At 38.9% G+C, this 23360-nt stretch overlaps 1 protein-coding gene across 1 annotated transcript in view; it reads left to right on the top strand.

Moving 5' to 3' along the window:
* The window catches only part of CUNH1orf87 (chromosome unknown C1orf87 homolog), a 154104-nt gene extending 131941 nt beyond the window's left edge, over positions 1–22163 (top strand). Inside the window, exons 2-4 of the mRNA XM_024756225.1 lie at positions 10871–10950; positions 14154–14361; positions 22003–22163. Coding sequence (XP_024611993.1) covers positions 10871–10950; positions 14154–14361; positions 22003–22163 — 449 coding nt within the window. The remainder of the gene's footprint in view (positions 1–10870; positions 10951–14153; positions 14362–22002) is intronic.
* Positions 22164–23360: the final 1197 nt, after the last annotated feature.

Here is a 23360-nt window from a genome sequence, read left to right as displayed (position 1 = left end):
ATTTAAATCCTAATGTCTCAAAAGACTTTTGTGAAGTCAATGCTACATTGGTTTTTAGGAAAATGTACTGAGAGTTTCCTCAAATTGTAGCCACACTGTTTTCTTATTCTTCAAAAATAAGTTTACTATCTGGTGCATATAACATGAACATAAGCTAAGAAAATAAAAATCCAGCCCTCTAAAGCATGTAGATAAATGTTATCACAGCAATGGAGTGGTGATATAAGCTCATGTAAAAGTCATTTAGAAGAACAATATGATCCCTAGCTCATTTATCTTTGACATATGAATGTACTAATGATCTTCTCACTTTTTTCAGTCTTTTCACAATTGTTACATATCCTAGACTTCCTGAGATGTTTGCAAGGTTCTAAATTTAAGAACTACAGTGAGTCCCTTACATAGGAATGAGTTCTATTCCAGGAGTACGTGAGTAGGTCCAATTTGTTTTTAAGTCCAACAAAGTTAGCCTAGGTACCCAACCAACACAACTGCTATATAGTACTGTATTGTAATAGGTTTATACTTTTCACACAGATAATACATAAGAAACAAACAAAAAAAAATACAGAAAACATTTTTAATCTTACAGTACAGTACCTTGAAAAGTACAGTAGTACAGTACAACAGCTGGCATACAGTGAACAGGCAAGAAGAGTTACTAACTGGAGGAGGGAGAAGAGGTGACAGATGGGGAGTTGAGGAAGATGGTGGAAGAGTAAGATGTGGAGATCACCTTCCTCACCACAGATACACCAGAAATACATCTACACGTGGAACAACTCCTACAGAACACTTACCAAATGCTGGCCGAAGACCTCAGACCTCCCAAAAGGCAAGAAACTCCCCTCGTACCTGGGTAGGGCAAAAGTAAAAAGAATAAACAGAGGCAAAAGAATAGGGATGGGACCTGCACAAGTGGGAGGGAGCCGAGAAGGAGGAAAGGTTTCCACACACTAGAAGCCCCTGTGTAGGCAGAGACTGTGGGTGGCAGAGGGGGGAAGATTTGGAGCCATGGAGGAGAGTGCAGCAACAGGGGTTCAGAGGGCAAAGCAGAGAGATTTCCACACAGAGGATCGGTGCCAACCAACACTCACCAGCCCAAGAGGCTTGTTTGCTCACCCAGCGGGTCAGGTGGGGCTAGGAGCTGAGGGTTGGGCTTTGGTCGGACCATGGGGAGAGGGCTGGTGGCTTGAACACAGCCTGAAGGGGTTAGTGCACCCCAGCTAGCCAGGAAGGAGTCCAGGAAAAAGTCTGGACCTGCCAAAGAGGCAAGAGACATTTTCTTCCTTCTTTGTTTCCTGGTGCGCGAGGAGAGTGGATTAAGAGCGCTGCTTAAAGGAGCTCCAAAGACGGGCGAAAGCCGCGGCTAACAGCGCGGACCCCAGAGACGGGCATGAGACGCTAAGGCTGCTGCTGCCACCACCAAGAAGCCTTTGTGCAATCACAGGTCACTATCCACACCACTCTTCCGGGGAGCCTGTGCAGCCCACCACTGTCAGGGTCCCAGCATCCAGGGACAACTTCCCTGGGAGAACACATGTCATGCCTCAGGCTGGTACTACATCATGTTGGCCTCTGCTGCCACAGGCTTGCCCTGCATTCCGTACCACTCCCTCTCTCCTGCCAGAGTGAGCCAGAGCCCATGAATCAGTGGCTCCTTTAACCCCACCCTGAGCGAAGAACAGACACCCTCCTGCGACCTACATGCAGAAGCAGGGCCAAATCCAAAGCTGAACCCCAGGAGTGGTGCGAACAAAGAAGAGAAAGGGAAATCTCTCCTAGCAGCCTCTGAAGCAGTGGATTAAATCTCCACAATTAACATGATGTATCCTGCATCTGTGGAATACCTGAATAGATAATGAATCATCCTAAATTGAAGAGGTGGACTTTGAGAGCAAGATTTATTATTTTTCCCCTTTTCCTCTTTTTGTGAGTGTGTATGTGAATGCTTCTGTGTAAGATATTGTCGGTAAAGCTTTGCTTTCACCATTTGTCCTAGGGTTCCATCCAGCCATTTTTTTCTTGTTGCTGTTTTCTTTTACTTTTAAAAAAATTTTTTTCTTAAAAATTATTTTTTAATAACTTTATTTTATTTTACCTTACTTTATTTTATTTTATTTTATTCTCTTTCTTTCTTTCCTCCTTTCTACTTTTTCTCCCTATTATTATGAGCCATGTGGATGAAAGGCTTTTGGTGCTGCAGCCAGGAGTCAGTGCTGTGCCTCTGAGTTGGGAGAGCCAAATTCAAGACACTGGTCCACAAGAGACCTCCCAGCTCCACATAATATCAAATGGCGAAAATGTCCCAGAGATCTCCATCTCAACACCAACACCTAGCTTCACTCAACGACCAGCAAATTAAGGTGCTGGACACCCTATGCCAAACAACTAGCAAGACAGAAACACAGACCCACCCATTAGCAGAGAGGCTGCCTAAAATCATTATAAGTCCACAGACACCCCAAAACACACCACCAGACGTGGACTTGCCCACCAGAAAGACAAGATCCAGGCTCATCCACCAGAACACAGGCACTAGTCCCCTCCACCAGTAAGCCTACATAACCCTCTGAACCAACTTTAGCCACTGGAGACAGACACCAAAAACAATGGGAACTATGAACCTGCAGCCTGCAAAAAGGAGACCCTAAACACAATAAGATAAGCAAAATGAGAAGACAGAAAATCACAGAGCAGACGAAGGAGCAAGATAAAAACCCACCAGACCTAACAAATGAAGAGGAAATAACCTGTCTACCTGAAAAAGAATTCAGAATAATGATAGTAAACATGATCCAAAATCTTGGAAATTGAATAGACAAAATGCAAGAAACATTTAACTAGGTCCTAGAAGAACTAAACATGAAACAAGCAATGATGAACAACAAAATGAATGAAATTAAAAATACTCTAGAATGGATCAATAGCAGAATAACTGAGGCAGAAGAATGGATAAGTGACCTGGAAAATTAAAAAATTGGAAATAACTACTGCAGAGCAGAATAAAGAAAAAAGAATGAAAAGAACTGAGGACAGTCTCAGAGACCTCTGGGACAATATTAAAAGCACCAACATTCGAATTATAGGGGTTCCAGAAGAAGAAGAGGAAAAGAAGGAGACTGAGAAAATTATATTACTCAGCCATAAAAAGAAATGAAATTGAGTTATTTGCAGTGAGGTGGATGGACATAGAGTCTGTCATACAGAGTGAAGCAAGTCAGAAGGAGAAAAAAAATACTGTATGCTAACATATATATATGGAATCTAAAAAAAAAAAAATGGTCATGAAGAACCTGGGTGCAAGATGGGAATAAAGACGCAGACCTACTAGAGAATTGACTTGAGGACACGGGGAGGGGGAAGGGTAAGCTGGGACAAAGTGAGAGAGTGGCATGGACATATGTACACTACCAAACGTAAAATAGATAGCTGGTGGGAAGCAGCTGCATAGCACAGGGAGATTGGCTCAGTGCTTTGTGACCACCTAGAGGGGTGGGATAGAGACAGTGGGAGGGAGGGAGATGTAAGAGGGAAGAGATATTGGGATATATGTATATGTATAACTGATTCACTTTGTTATAAAGCAGAAACTAACACACCATTCTAAAGCAATTATACTCCAATAAAGATGTTAAAGTAAATAAATAAATAAATAAAATAAACTCAAAATTAATTAAAGACCTAAATATAAGGCCAGACAGTATAAAACTTTTAGAGGAAAACAAAGGCAGAACACTCTTTGACATAAATCACAAGATGTTTTTTGACCCATCTCCTAGAGTCATGAAAATAAAAACAAAAATAAACAAATAGGATCTAAGTAAACTTAAAAGCTTTTGCACAGCAAGGAAACCATAAACAGCATGAAAAGACAACCCTCAGAATGGGAGAAAACAATTTGCAAACAAAGCAACCAACAAGGGATCCATGTCCAAAATATACAAACAGCTCATGCAGCTCAATATCAGAATAAATAAATCAAATAACAATCAAAAAATGAGCAGAACATCTATATTGACACTTCTCCAAAGAAGATGTATGGGTGACCAAAAAGCACATGAAAGGATGCTCAATGTCACTAATTATTAGAGAAATGCAAATCAAAATTACAGTGAGGTATCATCTCACACCAGTCAGAATGGCCATCATCAAAAAATCTACAAAAAATAAATGCTGGAGTGGGTGTGGAGAAAAGGGAATGCTCTTACAGTGTTGGTGGGAATGTAAATTGATGCAGCCATTATGGAGAACAGTATGGAGGTTCCTTAAAAAACTAAAAAGAGAATTAACATATGGCCCAGCAATCCCACTACTGGATATACCCCCAGAAAACCATAATTCAAAAGGATACATGTGGGAGTTCCCTCGTGCACAGTGGTTAAGAATCTGCCTGCCAGTGCAGGGGATACAGGTTTGGGCCTTGGTCCAGGAAAATCCCACATTTCACGGAGCAACTAAGCCCACGAGCCACAACTACTGAGCCCACGTGCCACAACTATTGAAGCCCGCACACCTAGAGCCCATGCTCCACGACAAGAGAAGACACCACAATGAGAAACCCACACACCGCAACAAAGAGTAGCCCCCTCTCACTGCAACTAGAGCAAGCCTGCATGCAGCAATGAAGACAAATGCGCCAAAAATAAATAAATAAATACATTTTAAAAAAGATACATGCACCCCAATGTTCATTGCAACACTATTTACAATAGCCAGGACATGGAAGCACCCTAAATGTCTATCAACAGAGGAATGGATAAAGAAGAGGTGGTACATATACACAATGAAATATTACACAGCCATAAAAAAGAGCAAAATAATGCCATTTTCAGCAACATGGTTGGACCTAGAGATTGTCATACTGAGTGGAGTAAGTCAGACATAGAAGGACAAATATCATATGATACTGCTTATATGTGGGATCTAAAAAAGGGGTACAAATGAATTTATTTACAAAACAGAAGTAGAGCCATAAATGTGGAAAACAAACTTATGGGGACTTCCCTGGTGGCACAGTGGTTAAGAATCCACCTGCCAATGGAGGGAATATGGGTTCAATCCCTGGCCCAGGAAGATCCCACATGCTGCAGAGCAACTAAGCCCATGTGCCTCAACTACTGATCCTGTGCTCTAGAGCCTGTGAGCCACAACTACTGAGCCTGTGCATCACAACTACTGAAGCCTGCATGCCCTAGAGCCCACATGCCACAACTACTGAGCCCATGTGCTGCAAGTACTGAAGCCTGTGCACCTAGAGCCCTGTGCTCCACAACAAGGGAAGCCATCACAATGAGAAACTCACACACCACAATGAAGAGTAGCCCCCACTCACCCCAACTAGAGAAAGCCCATGTGCAGCAATGAAGACCCAAGGCAGCCAAAAAAAGAAGAAAGAAAGAAAGAAAACAAACTTATAGTCATCAGGGGATAAGTGAGGTGAAGGATAAATTGGGAGATTGGGATTGACATATACATACTACTATATATAAAATAGATAACTAATAAGAACCTGCTGTATAGTATAGGGAAGTCTACTCAATACTCTACAGTGGCCTATATGGGAAAAAAATCTAAAAAATAAGAGTGGATATATCTATATATGTATAACTGATTCACTTTGCTGTACACCTGAAACTAACACAACATTTAAAATCAACTATACTCCAATAAAAACTTTTAAAAATACAAAACAATATTTCTTTGAAAGGTATTGTTTGAAATTCAAATTGAACAACCAACAGAAAGAAGAAAAAAACCCTCTGTGGAAGACATTAACATCTTATAAAATCTCTTGAATTATCCATACAAGATGTTCAGTTAGAAATGGTCATGAATGATACAAAACAGGACATGGATTTTCAAATAACTGTAATTAATATGTTTAAGGAAATGAATAAGATGAAGAATTTTCAGCCATTAATTTGAATCTATAAAAGGAATCAAATGGAATATCTAGAACTAAAAAATACAAAAATTAAATTTAAAAACTCAACAAATGGGTTTAATAGAAGATAGCTGAAGAGAGAATTAGTGAACTGGAATATCATTCAATAGGAAATAACCAGATTGAAGCATAAATGAGAAAAGATGATGGGATATACACAAAAGAATGTATAAGAGACATATAGGAAATGGTGACACTATCCAACATATGTGTAATTATGTTGCAGAAGGAGAGGAGGAAGAGAGTATAGATGAAGCAATATCTGAAGAAATTATGACTGAAAACCTTCCAAAAGTGATAAAAATATCTCAAGCCACAGATCCAAGAAATGATACAAATTCCCATGAAGACAAACACAAAAGAGCTTAGACTCCTCCAAACATGGTTTGTTCTAAGATCTAAAGTAGTATTTTACAAAAATGAAATACGACCCCAACTTTGAATCTCTTCACAGTGGAGCCTGTGAAGTGAGGGAAAGAAAGAAGGAGAGCAGGAAGCATGGAGTAGGGCTATAGCATGACTACTGATGGGGGAAAATTAGGAGGGAATGATGGTAGCCTTAGAGGTTCATTGATCCCCTCAAACATTTTCTGACGGCCCATCACTCAAGATAGCACAGAAAAATGGCTAAGAGCTTAACCTCCCTTTTATTAAGGAAAAAAATCCATAGTAATTCCTAGTTAGAACTACTTATACTGAAGGGACAGAAAAGCCAACTCAGTTTGTTTAGACAATAATGAGATTTCGTTTATGTAACTTAAAAGTCTTGCAGCAGCAAGAGCTATAGACATGGTTTGATCTAGCCATTCAAGTGTCAGATCAAGGATCTGCTCCTTTCTGGCTCTCTGCTTGCTTTACCTGGTGTTGGCATCATCTTCAGCCTCTAAATGTTGGTGTCCCAGCTGCTCTGGGCACTCCTATAATAGCAAAATAGCTCTGGCAGCTATGTTCATCATATATTCACAGCACTCTCTTTTGGGAGGTCCTGCCAAGAAGGAGAGAACTTTACTAGCTAAGAAACTGTAACAGATATCTCCTCTCATGTCAGAGACTCAGACTGAGTTTCATGTCCGTCTTTGAACCAAGACTGTGATTGGGATACCAAAATAGTCTTCAACGAATCAGAAACCAAGATTGGAGTTGGAACTAAGGATTATTCCCACCAAACCACAGCACTGGGATGAGGGAGGGGTGGCCAGCAAGATATCACTAGAAGGGCATAATGAAGGGTCACATGCATGGCCCATAAGGCCCTTTAGTTCTGCAAATATCTAACCCACTTCTCTTCTCTTTTCATCCCATGTCAGCTAGGCTCTTCTCTGTTATTGCTTGAATGCACCAAATACTCCCTTCCTTGAGGCCTTTGCCCTTGTGATAGCTTCTTCCTGGAATGATCTTTCCCCAGACATTTGCATGGCTTTCTCCCTTGTTTCTCCACTCAGGACTGTATTTAAATGTCACTTCATAGAGGCCTTTGGTGAATTCTCTATCTAAAATAGCAACTGCAATTACTTTCTACCCACATCATTGGCTTTAGTTGTGTTTCTAGCACTTATAACTACTTGACATTATTTTTCATACCTACTTGTTTGCCCTCACCACTGGAATGTACACTCCATGAGAAGATTCTGCCTTGTTCATTGTTGTATCATAATAAGCATTTAACAAATGTTTATTGAGTGAGTGAATGGGTTAGAATCCCAACCTAACCCTACCTCTGTCATCTCAAGCAGATAACTGAAACTTTCATTGCTCAGTCTCCTCACCTGTCAAATGGAGATATTTCTACGTCACAGAGTTATTCTTCAGATTAAGTAAGAAAACATGTGGGAAATGTCTGACATATATAGATATTCAAGATATATATGTTTTCTTCTCACAAAAGCTTCATCCAGTAGGTCCAATGAGGCCATATTCTATCTTTCTTTCTTTCTTTCTTTCTTCATTCCTTCCTTCCATTCTTTCTTTCTTTCTTTCTTTCTTTCTTAGAAAGTATAGTTGATTTACAATGTTTCAGGTATACAGCAAAGTGATTCAGTTATTCATATATATATATATATATATATATAATGTTTTTCAGATTCCTTTACACTATAGGTTGTTACAAGACATTGAATATAGTTCCCTGTGCTATACAGTAGATCCTTGTTTATCTATTTTATATATAGTAGTGTATATCTGTTAATCCCAAATTACCAATTTATTCCTCCCTTTCCCATTGCCCCTTTCCCCTTTGGTAACCATAAGTTTGTTTTCTATGTCTGTGAGTCTATTTCTGTTTTATAAAGAAATTCATTTGTATCATTTTTTTAGATTCCACATATAATGATGTCATATTATATTTGTCTTTCTCTACCTGACTTACTTCACTTAGTATGATAATCTCTGGGTCCATCCATGTTGCTGCAAATGGCATTATTTCATTCTTTTAAGTCAGTTGTTATCTATTATGGCTTTACTTTAGTATAACCTGGGAATTTTTTAGAATTCCGAAAGGGTTCTCACCCCTAGAGATTCTGATATAATTGGTCTGTGTGACACCTAGGCATTGGTAATTTTTAAAGCTCCCCAGGTGGGAGCATTTTAGCAGCCAGTGCTGAAGACCATTGATTTCAAGTCATTAGTTGGGGTGGGGGAGAGATGGTGTGGCTGGCTGTGTAACTCAGAATTCACTGGAAGCCCTGTGAAACCTGGTCCTTCCAATACCTGGAAATCTCTAGAATCCAGCTTGGCCTATTTCCTCCAGCACAAATCTTCAACTGGCAGTCTAGACAGATGGTTATTATTTATCCTTCCTGCTGTGTTAGAAAGAAAAAAAATCACCTCTGCCTCAGGTTTCTCAATTTTCACATGTGCAAACCATTACCTTTTAAAATATGCTTATAGGCATTAGGAGGGAGAAAGGGAAGCTTAAAAGAGACCAGGGAGACGAACATGCATCTTCTTCTAATAGAACTTTTAGAAGTGCAGACAGTAGAGAAACTGGACCAGGACCAACTCTAGGTTCTAGATCTTATACTAAAAGGGATAATGCATGTGAACAGTGCCCACAAAAATGCCTGGCACATCATAATTAATGTAAAGTCCTCTTTTCTGGAGAAACTAGATTGCTTAAGATCACATAAAATAGCACAATAACAAATAATACTACCTCGTATTGGGCATCTTCTCTATGTTAAGCATTTTATTAGGTAATTTTTTTAATCTCCACAATATTATTGCAGAAGGCTATTATCATTCCCTTTTCACGACTGACAAAATTAGGATCTGAAAGCTTGCAGCTGGTAAAGGGAAGCAGCCAGATTATAGCATCAGATCTGACACCAAAGTTCATCTATAGCATCTGGCTTAGGTATAGAAGGATAAAGAGAGAAATCCTTCCTCCCATAGGGCCTGAAAAGGAATGGGAGACACAGAACTATATATTCAGTGACTGTATTTTCCAAACCTCAGATTAGGGCACATGATCATCCATTTAGTCAACCAACATGCAATGAGTATTTATTCTAATGCTGGGTGCTGGGACTTCAGAGAAGATTATGAAATCACATTGCCTTCTCCATCAAGAAACTGTGGGAGAAGATTCATAATGAGTTGTAGGTGCAATGTTAAAAGTCTAACAAAAGGCTTTTTGATCCAATATGTGAATTTATTTATATAAACATCCTTACATAGATAACACTATTAGTTAACATTTATTGAGTACTTGCTATGCTCCAAGTATTTGCTTTACATTTTCTAGTTCATTTAATCCTCACAATAACCTATAGATGGCATTATCCCCATTTTACAGAAAGGGAAACTGAGACACAAAGAGGACAAGTCCCTTGCCCTAGGTCATGCAGCTAATAGAGAAAGGAGCCAAGACTCAAACTCAAGGCATCTGACTTCAGAGCCTCTATTCTCCACCACTGTGTTATACTGTCACCCTCTACCTTTTGTTTAAAATTCATTGATTGAACCATTTTATTGAAAACAGCAACACCCAACTCAGAAACAATATGTATTTGTTAATGGCATATTTGAATTACACAGTAAATATTGAAGCTGAAGCTCCCAGAAGTCTATGCTGTGTCGTCGTCATACTGATTTATACAGTAAATGAATGTTGCCAAGTCTGATGACAGGTGCTGAGTGATGAATGAATGATGCCCACAATAAGCCTCAGAGGATTTAAACTGAAGGTCTTTATGTCTCTTTCCTGCATCCTAAGGAAATTTCTTCTATTCATGAAGGCAGCAGCCCGAGCAGCTAGCACCTGAACAGTAAAATCTCCTGGGTTAGGGATGCCATTCAAACCTCTTCCCATATAGGACTTCTGACCATTGAAAGGAACAAGGAAGGGAGAAGACAAAGGTTTTACACGATCCTTCAAGTGCAAACTTGGGTGGTAAAGGAGGCAGAAGTGCCTGCTTCTCTAAGAGGCAGAACCACAGGAAGAGGTCCCATGCCACTTCCCAAACTGTAAAAGCCCTCCTGATTCAGGACAGTTCTACAGGCTGATGTCTCTGCTTATCTGGAACTCTCTGCTCTATGCACATGCCCACAATCACCTTTGCCTGGAAACTCCTATTCATCCTTCAGGTCCCCACTTGAAGTGTCACTTCCTCCAAGAAGCCTTCTCTGATCCTTCACCACTCCTATCCCTAGCCCAAAAGGAATTTATTTTCACATATTCCTGTGTTGTGTTTATGGTCGTTTGTAATTAAATAATAATCTTGAGTGATTATTTAGCATTTACCTCCCCTTTTTGAGCTTCATCAGGGCAGGAACTAGATCTTTCTTATCCACCAGTGTATCCCCATCACCATTTACAATGCCAATCGTATAGCAAAGCCTCCACATTTTCTTTGCCTGGGTGTATATGTGTATGTCTTAAAATGAAGAGACCAAACTAAAACCATTTTTTTCTTTCTCATCCAGGAAAGAAAGGAAAGGAAACCTCTGCTACTCCAGTGCATCCTGAAGTTAATGAGATATCTCAAGGAAAAACTGAACATATGGTATGCAGCTGGGTATACAGACCTCGGCGAAGGGCTTCACCAATCCTTCACCTTCTATTCACTGATGCTGGGTGAGGCCCTCCCTTCTGAATTTTTGATTTCCACCCAGTGCCTTGACTATCAGACTATCTTTGACTTCAAGACTCTACTCCAGCAGAGAAGGAATACAGACAAACTCCTAAAGTGTGGTTGGTTTCTCTCCTAGCTGGTATGCATGCAGAAACCACTTATCACCACTCAGTGATGGGCTTGCCATTGGCCCCTGAAAGTTGAACTTGTAGCATGTGGACAGGTGTCCTTCCAGAGCCTGTGACCAGTCCACCAACTGCCAAAATGATGGTTGTGAGACCTATTTTAACATCTTAAGTCCAGCTTCCAGAAATTTAGGGTGACCTTTTCCCCAGACATCCCATTTTAAAATGTAATGGGCTCTTTGATTTAAAAAAAAAAATCTGGCAAGCATTTAAAATTCATTTTAATATTCCCAGCACTTAACCAGGAGAAGATGCAGACAGAATTGAAAAACTGCCTGAATTTCTCTGTTGTTGTTGTTTTTAAATGCCCGGATTAGAACATAATTCATCTTCAGATGACGGGAGGCCTCTTCATGCACTTCACACTTCGAAATATTTTAGAAAATAGTATCCATTTTGGCAAGCCTCTTTCCATGCAAGAAACAACAGCAAATGCTTTTCTCCTTGAGTGTTAAGTCTGCTGTGAATAAGATTATAAAAAATATATACTTTGCTCTTTTATTTTGCCTCTTGTTTGAGGATTTTACTGCCTCTGCAATAATCGATTCTTCTCATATTCCTGTATAAGCAGCATTCGTTGTCCCACTTTTTAGAAAGGGGACTTGAAGCAGAAGTTTGGTAAAGCAACTTTCCTATTGTTCCAGGAAAATCACTCATTTATTCATTCACTTATTCATTCTGTAAACATATCTTGAGAACCAACTATGTGACAGTCACTAACCAGAACTTGAAGATACATAAATGATAATCTCACAGGTCCAGGCTCAAGATCTTTAGCAGATGGGAGAGATACTCTAACAGACAATTACACTATCCCATAATAAGTGCTATGATGGATAAAGGGGCTACAAAGAATTGCCCCTCACCTAGGCTGGGGCTATCAGGGAAGGCTTCCCCCAAGAAGTGAAATATGAGTTGGGCCTTGGAGGATGAGTAGGAGCCTAACGCATCAAGGCATAGGTAGCAAGAAGGAGTTTTACAACAGAGGAAACAGCGTATATAAGGCATAAGGGCATCAAACAGCTGTATTTTTTTTTCTGGTTTTATGTGGCTGGAGAAAATGATGTATATATTGAAAGAAGAGAAGGAAGAACAAGAACTTGAATGAGCCAAGCAAGGAATTTGGACTTCATCCTGACACAGTGGGACCAAAACAGTATAGGGTGTGTTAGTTAGTTAGTTATCTACTTACGTACTTACTTCCTAGGTTTAGCTTAATTCAGGCCCATACAAATTCCCCCATTCCCTGTCTTTAGTGGTCAAAGAGAGTGTTAATTATCTGAAGAAATATATAATTATTTAAAGTCAGTTTCTCAGCTTTAAGGACCTCTTTGAATTTTCTAAAATCATCCACCAAGCTGTATGCAAATGTGCATCCATCTGGGTAGATTATCTAAAGTTTTCATTGGATTTCTAAAGTGGTCCAAAGCTCTAAGAAGTATGAGAATCACTATTCTATTTACTTTATAAAAACTTTCAGCTTCTCCCAAAATAGACTTTATCAAAGTAGAATTCTTATATATTAATCTCTCAAAATGTACTGGTCACTAGTCATCCGTATGGGTACAGTTTTGTATAACATTATATTATTTTAAACAAGACAATTCTTCACATTCCCCAGTAGCAGCTGAATCCATGTTTGTTAACTTGGCCTCTTATTTAAATTACTATTCTTTAGAGCAAGGGGATCTCCACAGCTTATATGTGAGAGGTTTGAGACAAGGTACAAAATTGGAGAAATTCAGGTATTTGAAATTTGGGAGAAGCACAGATGGTATACAAATTGGAAAGCCTAATTCTATGAAAAATTAGTTAAGAATATTTGAATTACAATTAATATAACCAAGTCTACCAACTTAATTTATTAGAAGGATAAGGAAGGAGCATAATATATATATTTATATATATATATATATATATATATATATATTTATTTATTTGTATGTATGTATGTATACATATATCTCCCCAAGGATAGAAACATAACAATAAAATCAAAGACTTGAACCTTGAACATCATCATGACTTCTTATATCTTCTCTCTTCTCTGCTGTCAGTTTCATATCCTCTCTGTCTCTCTCTTCTTACCTCTCATCCAGAATGATCTCTGTTTTCCTATCTCTGGCTTTAACTCTCACAAATGGTTCCAAAATCACTGGAAAATGTGTTTACTGAACATTTTGCATTAGATGCCCAGTCCTGCACTATGTGCTTAGACACATGACGGTTCTCTCTATAGCCATATGGATTGAAAGGAGGGGCAATTCCTGGAAAACTGGGGTTGGGCAGATCAAACAATAGATGCTCACTCTCTCTACATGACAGGTGACAGAATGTCTTACATGGCTCTACTGACACTCATGTGTCTATTTATTCTAAAAAGATCTCTATTTTGTACTGGACATGGGGTTAGGATACAAAGATGAGCTAGGTATATACCTCAATCTAGTTTTGTGTCTACCATTCACTATATGATCTTAGTAAGTCACTTCCCCACTCTGGACTTCAGCTTCCTTTGTTAAATGAATAGGACAGACAGAACTAGTGCCTTACGCTTCATTATAGTGAGCCCACAAGCCAAAGTTAACACCATTATTGTTTCAATCACTTTTTGTCAAGAATCTCATACTCACGATCCAGAGGTTTTCCCACCAAGAAACTATATGCATTGCCTATTGATCCCACTAGTATAAAACAGAGTAGAACATCATGAAAGTCTCAGTCAGTTACAAAAACCTCTGTTTGTGTAAATCAGAAATGCAAACTGAATAAAAGTCACAATGTTATCCTTCTCTTAAAGAAAAAAGAGAGTATTCAACATAGTAGTTCTTTACAAAGCCAGACCTACAATAAATCTTGCTAGTTGTGTAGCCTCATGTTGGCCAAGATACTGGGGGAGCTCTGGGTTATGAATATGTTGCCAGTGAAATGTTTGTGTTGTTTTGGTAGAAAACTCCAGAAAAGGATTTGCAGCCAGAAAACCCTCCTGCTGAGACTTCAGCCCGCAAAGATCTCCTGAGCACTTTGAAGATCAGGCCAGTCTCACAGCCTTTTGTCAGTCCAGTGATGAAAAACACATCTGAAGAATGTGAGACATGGGTCGACAGGCTCAGGAAGCTAGAAAATGCCCTCTACCTGTGTGATCTGAGTAATACAGGTGAAGTGTGCAGCTTACAGCTCATATGTCTTTTTTTTTTTTTTCATTTTGTACAGGGCTCCACAAATTTTTTAAATTAGTTTTTATTGGAGTATAGTTGCTTTACAATGTTGTATTAGTTTCTGCTGTACAGCAGTGAATCAGCTGTGCAGCAAAGTGAATCAGCCATATATATATATATATGTATATATATGTGTATATATATGTGTGTATATATATATGTGTATATATGTGTGTGTGTATATATATATGTATATATATACATATATATACATATATATGTATATATATATTCTTTTTTAGATTCCCTTCCCATTTAGGTCACCACAGAGCACCAAGTAGACTTCCCTGTGCTATACAGTAGGTTCTCATTAGTTATCTATTTTATATATAGTACTGTATACATGTCAATCTCAATCTCTCAATTCATCCCACCTCCTCTTCCCCCCTTGGTAACCATAAGTTTGTTTTCTACATCTGTCACTCTATTTCTGCCTTGCAAATAAGTTCATCTGTGCCATTTTTCTAGATTCCATATATAAGCAATATTATATATTTGTCTTTCTTTCTGACTTACTTCACTCTGTATGACAATCTCTAGGTCCATCCATGTCACTGCAAATGGCATTATTTCATCCCTTTTTATGGTTGAGTAATATTCCACTGTATATATGTACCACATCTTCTTTGTCCATTCAGAACGACCCTCAGAATGGGAGAAAATATTTGCAAACAAAGCAATCGACTAGGGATTAATCTCCAAAATATACAAACAGCTCATGCAGCTCAGTATCAGAAAAACCAAACAACTCAATCGAAAAATGGGCAGAAGACCTAAATAGACATTTCTCCAAAGAGGACATACAGATGGCCAAAAAACACATGAAAAGATGTTCAACATCACTATTAGAGAAATGCAAATCAAAACTACAATGAGGTTCCACCTCACAGCAGTCAGAATGGCCATCAGCAAAAAATCTACAAACAGTAAATGCTGGAGAGGGTGTGGAGAAAAGGGAACCCTCTTACACTGTTGGTGGGAATGTAAATTGGTACAGCCGCTATGGAAAACAGTATGGAGGTTCCTTAAAAAATTAAAAATAGAGCTACCATATGATCCTGCAATCCCACTCTTGGACATATATCCAAAGAAAACCATAGTTTGAAAGGATGCATACACTCCGATGTTCATTGCAGCACTATTTACAATAGCCAGGACACGGAAGCAGTCACACACCTTTCCATTTGTGTTGCAGTCTAAGAGTGGACACATCCCTTTCTTTCACTTCTTAACAAATGCAATTTGTACATAAACCATGTGCCTGGCACTATGCTGAGCACAATCAGGAAACACAGAGATGAATCAGACATGAATCCCCCACCAGGTTGCTTACAGTTTCTCTGAGTCTAACCTACAATCCAACCTTGTAATTCCCCTGATTGAAATCATCAGCATGCCTGCTAACAGGCTGAACTCTAAACTGTTTAGCAAGGCAAAAGCTGGTCTCTATCCACCTGACCAGTATCTTCTCCTTCTATTTTAATTCTCTCAGCATATCCTACCCCATCATAATGAATAACTTGCCTTCCTCAACTGTGTCTTGCTTTCTCCTGTGGCTGTGCCTTTTCTTTTTCAAAAAAACATTTTATATATTTATTTTTGGCTGCATTGGGTCTTCGTTGCTGCCATGGGCTTTCTCTAGTTGTGGCAAGCGGGGGATACTCTTCATTGCAGTGCACAGGCTTCTCATTACTGTGGCTTCTCTTGTTGTGGAGCACGGGCTCCAGGTGCGTGGGCTTCGGTAGTTGTGGCACACAGGCTCAGTAGTTGTAATGCACAGGCTTAGCTGCTCCGCAGCATGTGGGATCTTCCCAGACCAGGGCTCGAACCCGTGTCCCCTGCATTGGCAGGTGGATTCTTAACCACTGCGCCACCAGAGAAGCCCATGGCTGTGCCTTTTCTAACCCTACGCCCTCTACCTGAGCTGTCTGCCTCTCCTCTGTCCCCGCCAACTCCCCACACTGTCCACCTGGCTAATTAATACCTAAACACCTTTTATGTCAGAACTCAAGCTCTACTCCTCTGAGACTCCCATGGTTTCCCCAGACAGATTAAGGCCAACCTTTATCTGGCCTCTTACAGTTCTTTAACACCCATTATCATATTTGATATATTGTATTTTTCTATTTGGGACTTAGTACTACCTAAGTACTAAGATACTTTTTTATCCTGAGTACCTTGCACAATTCTGTTCAACCCTTTTTTAAGAAACAAATAAATGAATGTACATAAATAACTAAACCCAAAATAAAAGGTGATAAATGCCATTAGAGGGTGCTATGTGGGCATTCAGACAAAGGAGAATTCATTCCTAGTGAGGTGATAAGGTTATGTTAGTGTGAAATTGATCATTAAGGGAAAGTGCAGTTTGTATACAAAGGACTGAAATAGAGGGCCCTTCCTGGCAAACATGCAAGTTAGCCAAGCAAAGCATTATGTATGAAGCTCAATACAAGGAATTTGGTTTGAATAGAATACAAGGGCTATTAAGAAGAATATTAAATGAAAAATGTGAAAATATAGGATAGGATCAGATCTAGAAAGGTCTTAGATGACCGACCAAACAACTTGGATTTAATTCAAAGATAGTGAGCACATTGTGTTTCTAAGCAGGAGAGTGGTATGATGAAGTTGTATTTCAGAAAGGTCCTTGATGGCTATGTGAAGAATGAAGGAGAAATTTAAATTATAAAAAGGATAAAGGATGTTATTGTAATGCTTAAGTGAGATAATGAAATTCAGAACTAGGTCAGAGACCTGTGAAATGGAAAAGAGGCAGCACATACAAAAACATATGCACTGAAATTGTTGTACTTAACTACATACTGTTGTTCATGAAGACTTAGCATTATATGTGGAGTCTAAAAATATGGAACACATAGAAATGGTTGTTGCCAGGAAATATGTGGAAATGTTGGTCAAAGGGTAGAAACTTTCAGTTATAAGAAATTCCAAGGATTTAACGTACAACATGGTGACTCTCATTAACAATATTGTGCTGTGTACTTGAAAGTTATTATGAGTAGAGCTTTAATGTACTCACCATAACAACAACAACAAAATGGTAATTATGGGAGGTAAAGGATTTGTTAACTAACCTTATTACAGTAAACATTTCATAATATACATGTGTATCAAATCATCACATTGTATATCTTAAACTTACACAATGTGATATATCAATTACATCTCAATAAAAAAAGTTAGTGTACACATAGTACTTTCTAGAAGTAATCATATAACAGCACTAATGCCTTTTCATTCTCTGTATGTTTTTGTTTCATTTTGCTTTGAATTTCCAATGCAAGTTAATTCTAGACCACATGAAGTATGAACACCATGTAATACCCAAGGACTTCTAATAACTATACCAAAGAGAGGGGGAAATGAAAATTTTAGGTAAAAAATTCATCTAGATGAATTAGAAACTCATTTATTAAACATTTGTTATGAGCCCAGCCCTGTGTTAGAGGCTGGACCAGGAGGGAAACCAGAAAGGATGAGACATGGTCTCTGGCCTCAAGGAACTTTTAGGTAAGACACAGAGGCTGCCAATAGTTCAAAGCCAGTAAAAGAAAAAATTTTAAGACAGAATAAAGTATTATAATTAAAGACACAAACTAGACTTAAAGAGTCCAAAGAAAAGACAGAAGAGGTGAAAAAAGCTCAGTGAGTACTCAGAGAGGGCTTCTTGGAAGAGAGAACTTGAGCTGAGCCCAGAGGAGAGGTAGACTTTGAATAGCTGGGTAGGGCATTCTGAGTGTGAAACCATATTCTGCAAAGGTTAGAAGGTGAGAATGAGTATGATGGGGAAGAAAGTGAGAAAGACAGGACTGACTGTCACATTGGATTGAATAGTGAAGTTGAGACCCTACTGTGAATCCTGAAGGCTGGAATGAGGCTTAATTCTCTACGCAGTGTCCACCAAAGGTTCAACCAGAGGAGAACACAGGGAAAGCTGAAATGGGTCATTTAGGGAAGATACTGGGAAAAAAGGAGATCAAAAGTTTACTGAAATAACCTTTATTTCATGAGTCTGTGTTTACACATCAAGACTGTGAGAGTGTTGATGGGGTTACAAACAAAAACAAAACAAAACCAAAAATCAGGTAGAGAGAAAAGACGTTTCCAAAGAAACAAATGCTGAGTTTTGATGATGGATGATGGATCATAAATTTAGTTGCTAAGAGACTCCCAAAGACTGGGACCTTTCTCATACTTCTGAACTGCTCTGGGGAAAAATGGAGTTTTGTTGACTTTGGGGCAGATTCTGGCAGATTTGAAATGACTTTCTCATGGCCTTTTCACTATTTATGCCTGTTTTCTCTGTTTCTATGAAATTCATTAGTTCCTCAATAGCCAAGGAATGTGTCAGCCAAATCTGGAAACATCTATAACTATCTTTAATGAGGAAAGAGGATTAACTGAGGTCATCTTGTTGGTTTATTAGCCACAGTATTTAGCATACCACCATGGCCCTTCTCTAGACACTGAGCAGATCATCCCTACTCTGCCCAATGATGAATCAGTGCTCTTTATTATGTGCAAGGATATATGTAGGCCAGGGCGTTCCTCATCCAGGGTGAAGGCAGAACATCCATCATCAAATTAGTATTTCTGGGAACCTGCTCTGAGCTTATTCTTTAATGGGGGTTGTCAAGAAAATATCCTTGAGGAGAAAGAAATAAGGAATGACTATGAATAACTGGTCAGGCTTTCTAAAGAAAGATGGGTGGTTGGGATAAATATTTGAGTGACTGGTAGATTGGGAATTTTCCCAGTGAACTGAAGGCTAGACAGAAAATATTTTAGAGTTCAAGGAGGCATAGTGCAATGAGAGCCCTCAAGGACACGGGTCTGGACTTAACATACGCTGCATCACTAACTCCTCACATCAACCACATGCTGAAGGGATTAATGTCCTTATTTACAGAGGAGAAAGCCACACTCAAAGTGATAAAATATCAGCAGGTGGGAAGTTGAGGCATAATTCTAACCCAGTTCTATTGGACTTCCCACTACACCAATCACCCATGACACACCAGAAAGATCATGAGATTCTGTTTGTTGGTTTGTTTCTTTGTGTGTTTTTAACCAGATTCAAGTCTAGACTTCACCAATTGCTGAGTCACTTATATTCGCCAAGCCTGTTTCCTTGTCTATAAAATAGGACTGATAATAATAAAACATACCTCCCAGATTTGAGAAAGGATCCAATGAGATTTAAAAGTTCTTTGTAAACTGAACATGAAGTGGGTAGTAAAGAGGTTCTTATTTCATTCTGGTTCTGGTGGGACAAGGACAAGCTTCCCAACACTAAGATGGATTGTAAGATTATTTTATGCAGCTGTCTTGGGCATCCCCTAATGACAGCAAATTAGACAGAGATAAATTTCAGTCAATGGACTTTCGTCTGATGCACGAATCCTCTACCAACGGTAAAACTTAGAAGATAGAAGAAAAGGCCCACACACACACCAGTGGTAATTCTTATATGCATTTTTTAATATTAATTCTAATTTTTAATTAAAATATAAACTAAATTATATATATAAATAATTTCTTCTAATTAAAATATTTTCTTGTGTATTTTAAGTAATATTGATGATATAACCATTATAACTATCCTATAAAAATACCTACATTAATGAGTGCTTAATAGTTCTGGGTATTGTACTAAGCACTTACTATTTTATTAATTTTCAAACAATTTGATTATCCCTATTTTAGAGTCAAGGAAACTGAGGCTCGAAAATTAAAGTAACTTCCTCAGTCAGACACTTACTCCAAAGTCCATGACTTATATTTCCAGAGGTGGAATATGAGGAAATGTCTTGAGGGAGCCAACCTAGACCAGGTCAAGAGCCTCCACCCAATCCAGAAAATTGTAAAGATGCAATTGGCCAACTCAAAGGAAGATATTTCTTCAAAGGAAAGGACCAACATTCTAATAGGAGAAAGAGACAGCAAATAAACCTGAATAGAACAGACAATTTAAAAACAGTGGATTGGATAGGACAGGATGGGGTGAGATGGGATAGGATGGTATGGAATGAGATGGGATGGGATGGGATGGGATGGGATGGGTTGGGATGGGAAGGGACAGGACAGGACTGAACTGAATAGAATTGAATGGAATAAATCACATTAGGACCCCAGCTGTCTGTAGTCCACTGTTAAAAACACTCATTAGAGAGCAGTTCAGAGAAGAACATCATGCTCAACTGTCCTTGCACGTTTAAATCCAAACAGAGCTCAAAGAGAGATGACAGGTATCCGCTATAGCCCAAATCTAATAGACTGGTCGTGGCTTTCTGCAAAATGACCAGGGGACCACTCCTTCTGGATTCTTTGAGAAAGAATTTCATAATCATTATTATAGTCTGCACAAGTACAGGAGACTAGAAGAGCCACATGCAAGGGATGTATCTCACCCCTATAAAAGATATTTAAAAGCTTGACACCTGTAGCGTAGATCTTCACAATTCATGGAAAATATTTAGAAAACAATCTGAGCCCTGCTTGAAACAATCTCTTTCCCCCATTCTATAATACAGTATGGTGGTTAAATGCATGGACTAGAACAACCTTGGGCATCTGTCCATCTCTATGCCTCAGTTTCTCTCTCTGTAAAATGGGTTGTTGTGTTAAGTGAGTTAATATTGGTAAATTGTTTGGAGGGGTGCCTGAAATATGGTAAATGTTATATATGAGTATCAGTCGTTATTGTTATTGTTGTTGCACTCTAATTAATTTTCTGCATCTCTTATCACCTCAACTGGTTGGTGATCTTCCTAAGGTAACAGACCACTTCTCAAAATCCTCTCTATTCCCAAGCACAGTATCTGACATATATAAGCTCACAATTAAGAGCTTATGAATGAGTCACTGACCTTTGCTGTTGTTGTGTTCTACCCTTAAACTCCTCTCTGCAGTTATCAAAATCTACTTACCCTGAGCATGGACAACACATTGGTATTGGTACATATAACATGTGGGTACCAGAGTATGTCCTGTGATAAGCACTACCATCTCTATTATACAGATCTAGACTCTAAGCCACAAGAAGTTAGGTGATTTACCTGTGATCACACAGCAAGCTGGAGGGAGTCACAGTAAATATATTTCCAGAAATGCATAAAAATGAGCTGTTTAAATCCTGCATGTCTAGGAACATATTTGGATATTTCAGTAAGTTAAACATAAACTAGAGCAATTAGGAATTGCTTTTAGCCGGCACCCCACCATTTTCAAAACTTGGTCTTTTAAAGTTTTATGGCTACGAAGAACAAGCTAAAATCGCTTTAGAGTCTACCTATGGATTATTTTGGACCCCATCTCCTCCCCAAAATCACCCTCAGATTCCTCTCAACATCTATTATGCATAGCCAGGATTGTAAATATCTTTTAAGGGTGTCACTTGGTTTTTAAGAAGCTTAAAATTTCAAAATATTAGCATTTAATTCTTGCTCAGAAGTCATTCAAGCTAATGAATTTTCCTCTTTCTTGTTTTTTCTTTTAAAAATACTCTAAAAAAAATACTCTTTTAAAAAGCTCCCACCCACCCAACCCAATGGCAGGAGTTCTGGAGAATGAACGAGCCAGATGCCTCATTCACAACTACAATCTCATTTACAACCTGTCCCTGAGCCCTCGGAAAATTGACCAAGCCTTGCGGAGATTCCATGCTGGAGAAAATATGCTCTTGGAGCCAGCGCTTCAGTACTTAAAGGAGCTATAATAACAAGCCCATGTTGTGAGAACAGATGTTCCCTTTGTCTCCCTTTTTACCCGGACACATGTTTCTCCTCAGCCCGAGTGCAGTGGTGGAGGCGCTGTCAGAGTTGAGGCTGATGCAGCTATTGTCAACACTTTGAGCTTGGACTTGGTTTCTGGCTATGATGCTCACTCATAAGCAGCTCAAAGTGATACAAGGAAACCAGGTTTTCTCTTCTGAGGTGGCAAAAACCCAATTTCTTAAAATCCCCTTCTATTCTTATAAAGCTGGTGATGAATATTCAATGATTTTTTTTTTCAGTATTGCTGATCAAACTGTTTTTTTGCAAACCCTGCAATTCCATATAGTAAAAAACATGCTAGATGTTGTCAACTCCCAAAAATGCCTGTGAATTAATAGACCTAAATATATCTTTTTTGGATGAGTAAGTCAGCCTTTCCTCTAGTCACTATTCTAGGATTTCCACAATTGTAAGAAAAATAAAAGTATTAACAATATATTATCTTAATACCAAGCAGCAGAAGCAAAATTTCAAGTGAAGTTTTCTGAACAAGTTCAATATTTTCTCTAGTACAAAACTAGATGATGTTACACTGTCTCCAAGGATATTTTTCCCAGAGTATTGAATACAACTTTTGAGGAGGGACTCCTGGAACAAAGGATTGTGGAAATAGGTAACATCTTCTTTGCTTCCTCTGGCAGGAAAACCAAGTAAAATTTTCCACCAGTTCCCACAGTTCTTCTAGTCTTAACATCCATCCCCCTGCAATTTGCACTACCCTGGCCACAACATACATACTTACAGTCACATCACACCACTCAGGCAGTATGAGCTCATTGAAGGAAGCCCAGGACTTCAGAGACAGAAGTATTCCCAGTACCATCATTAATGCTGAATGACCTGGATCCTGATTTTCCAATCTCTGTGTGTGGAAGACAGGATGAAGGAGTTAGGTCAAGGGAAAAAGCAAACAGAAAGGTCTCTGAGCATCCCCTTTAATACATTTTACATAGTGGGGTATCTCCTAAAATCTTATAAATTAAACCTTAAGAACAAAATAATTTGGATCCACCAACGTAAATGATCTCTGAGGGCCTTCTAGTCTCTCCTGCTCTAGTTTTTATAATCCTTGAGTTGCCCAGAAAAATGCCCCTCTAACACTCTAGAGCCCTTGGGATTCCTAGCTGCCTTTTAGAACA

Source organism: Neophocaena asiaeorientalis, unplaced genomic scaffold (assembly GCF_003031525.2).
Source record: "Neophocaena asiaeorientalis asiaeorientalis breed wild unplaced genomic scaffold, Neophocaena_asiaeorientalis_V1.1 scaffold205, whole genome shotgun sequence".
NCBI lineage: Eukaryota > Metazoa > Chordata > Mammalia > Artiodactyla > Phocoenidae > Neophocaena > Neophocaena asiaeorientalis.
Note: the sequence above shows the minus strand (reverse complement) of the source record. Positions and strands in the feature narration are given on the sequence as shown.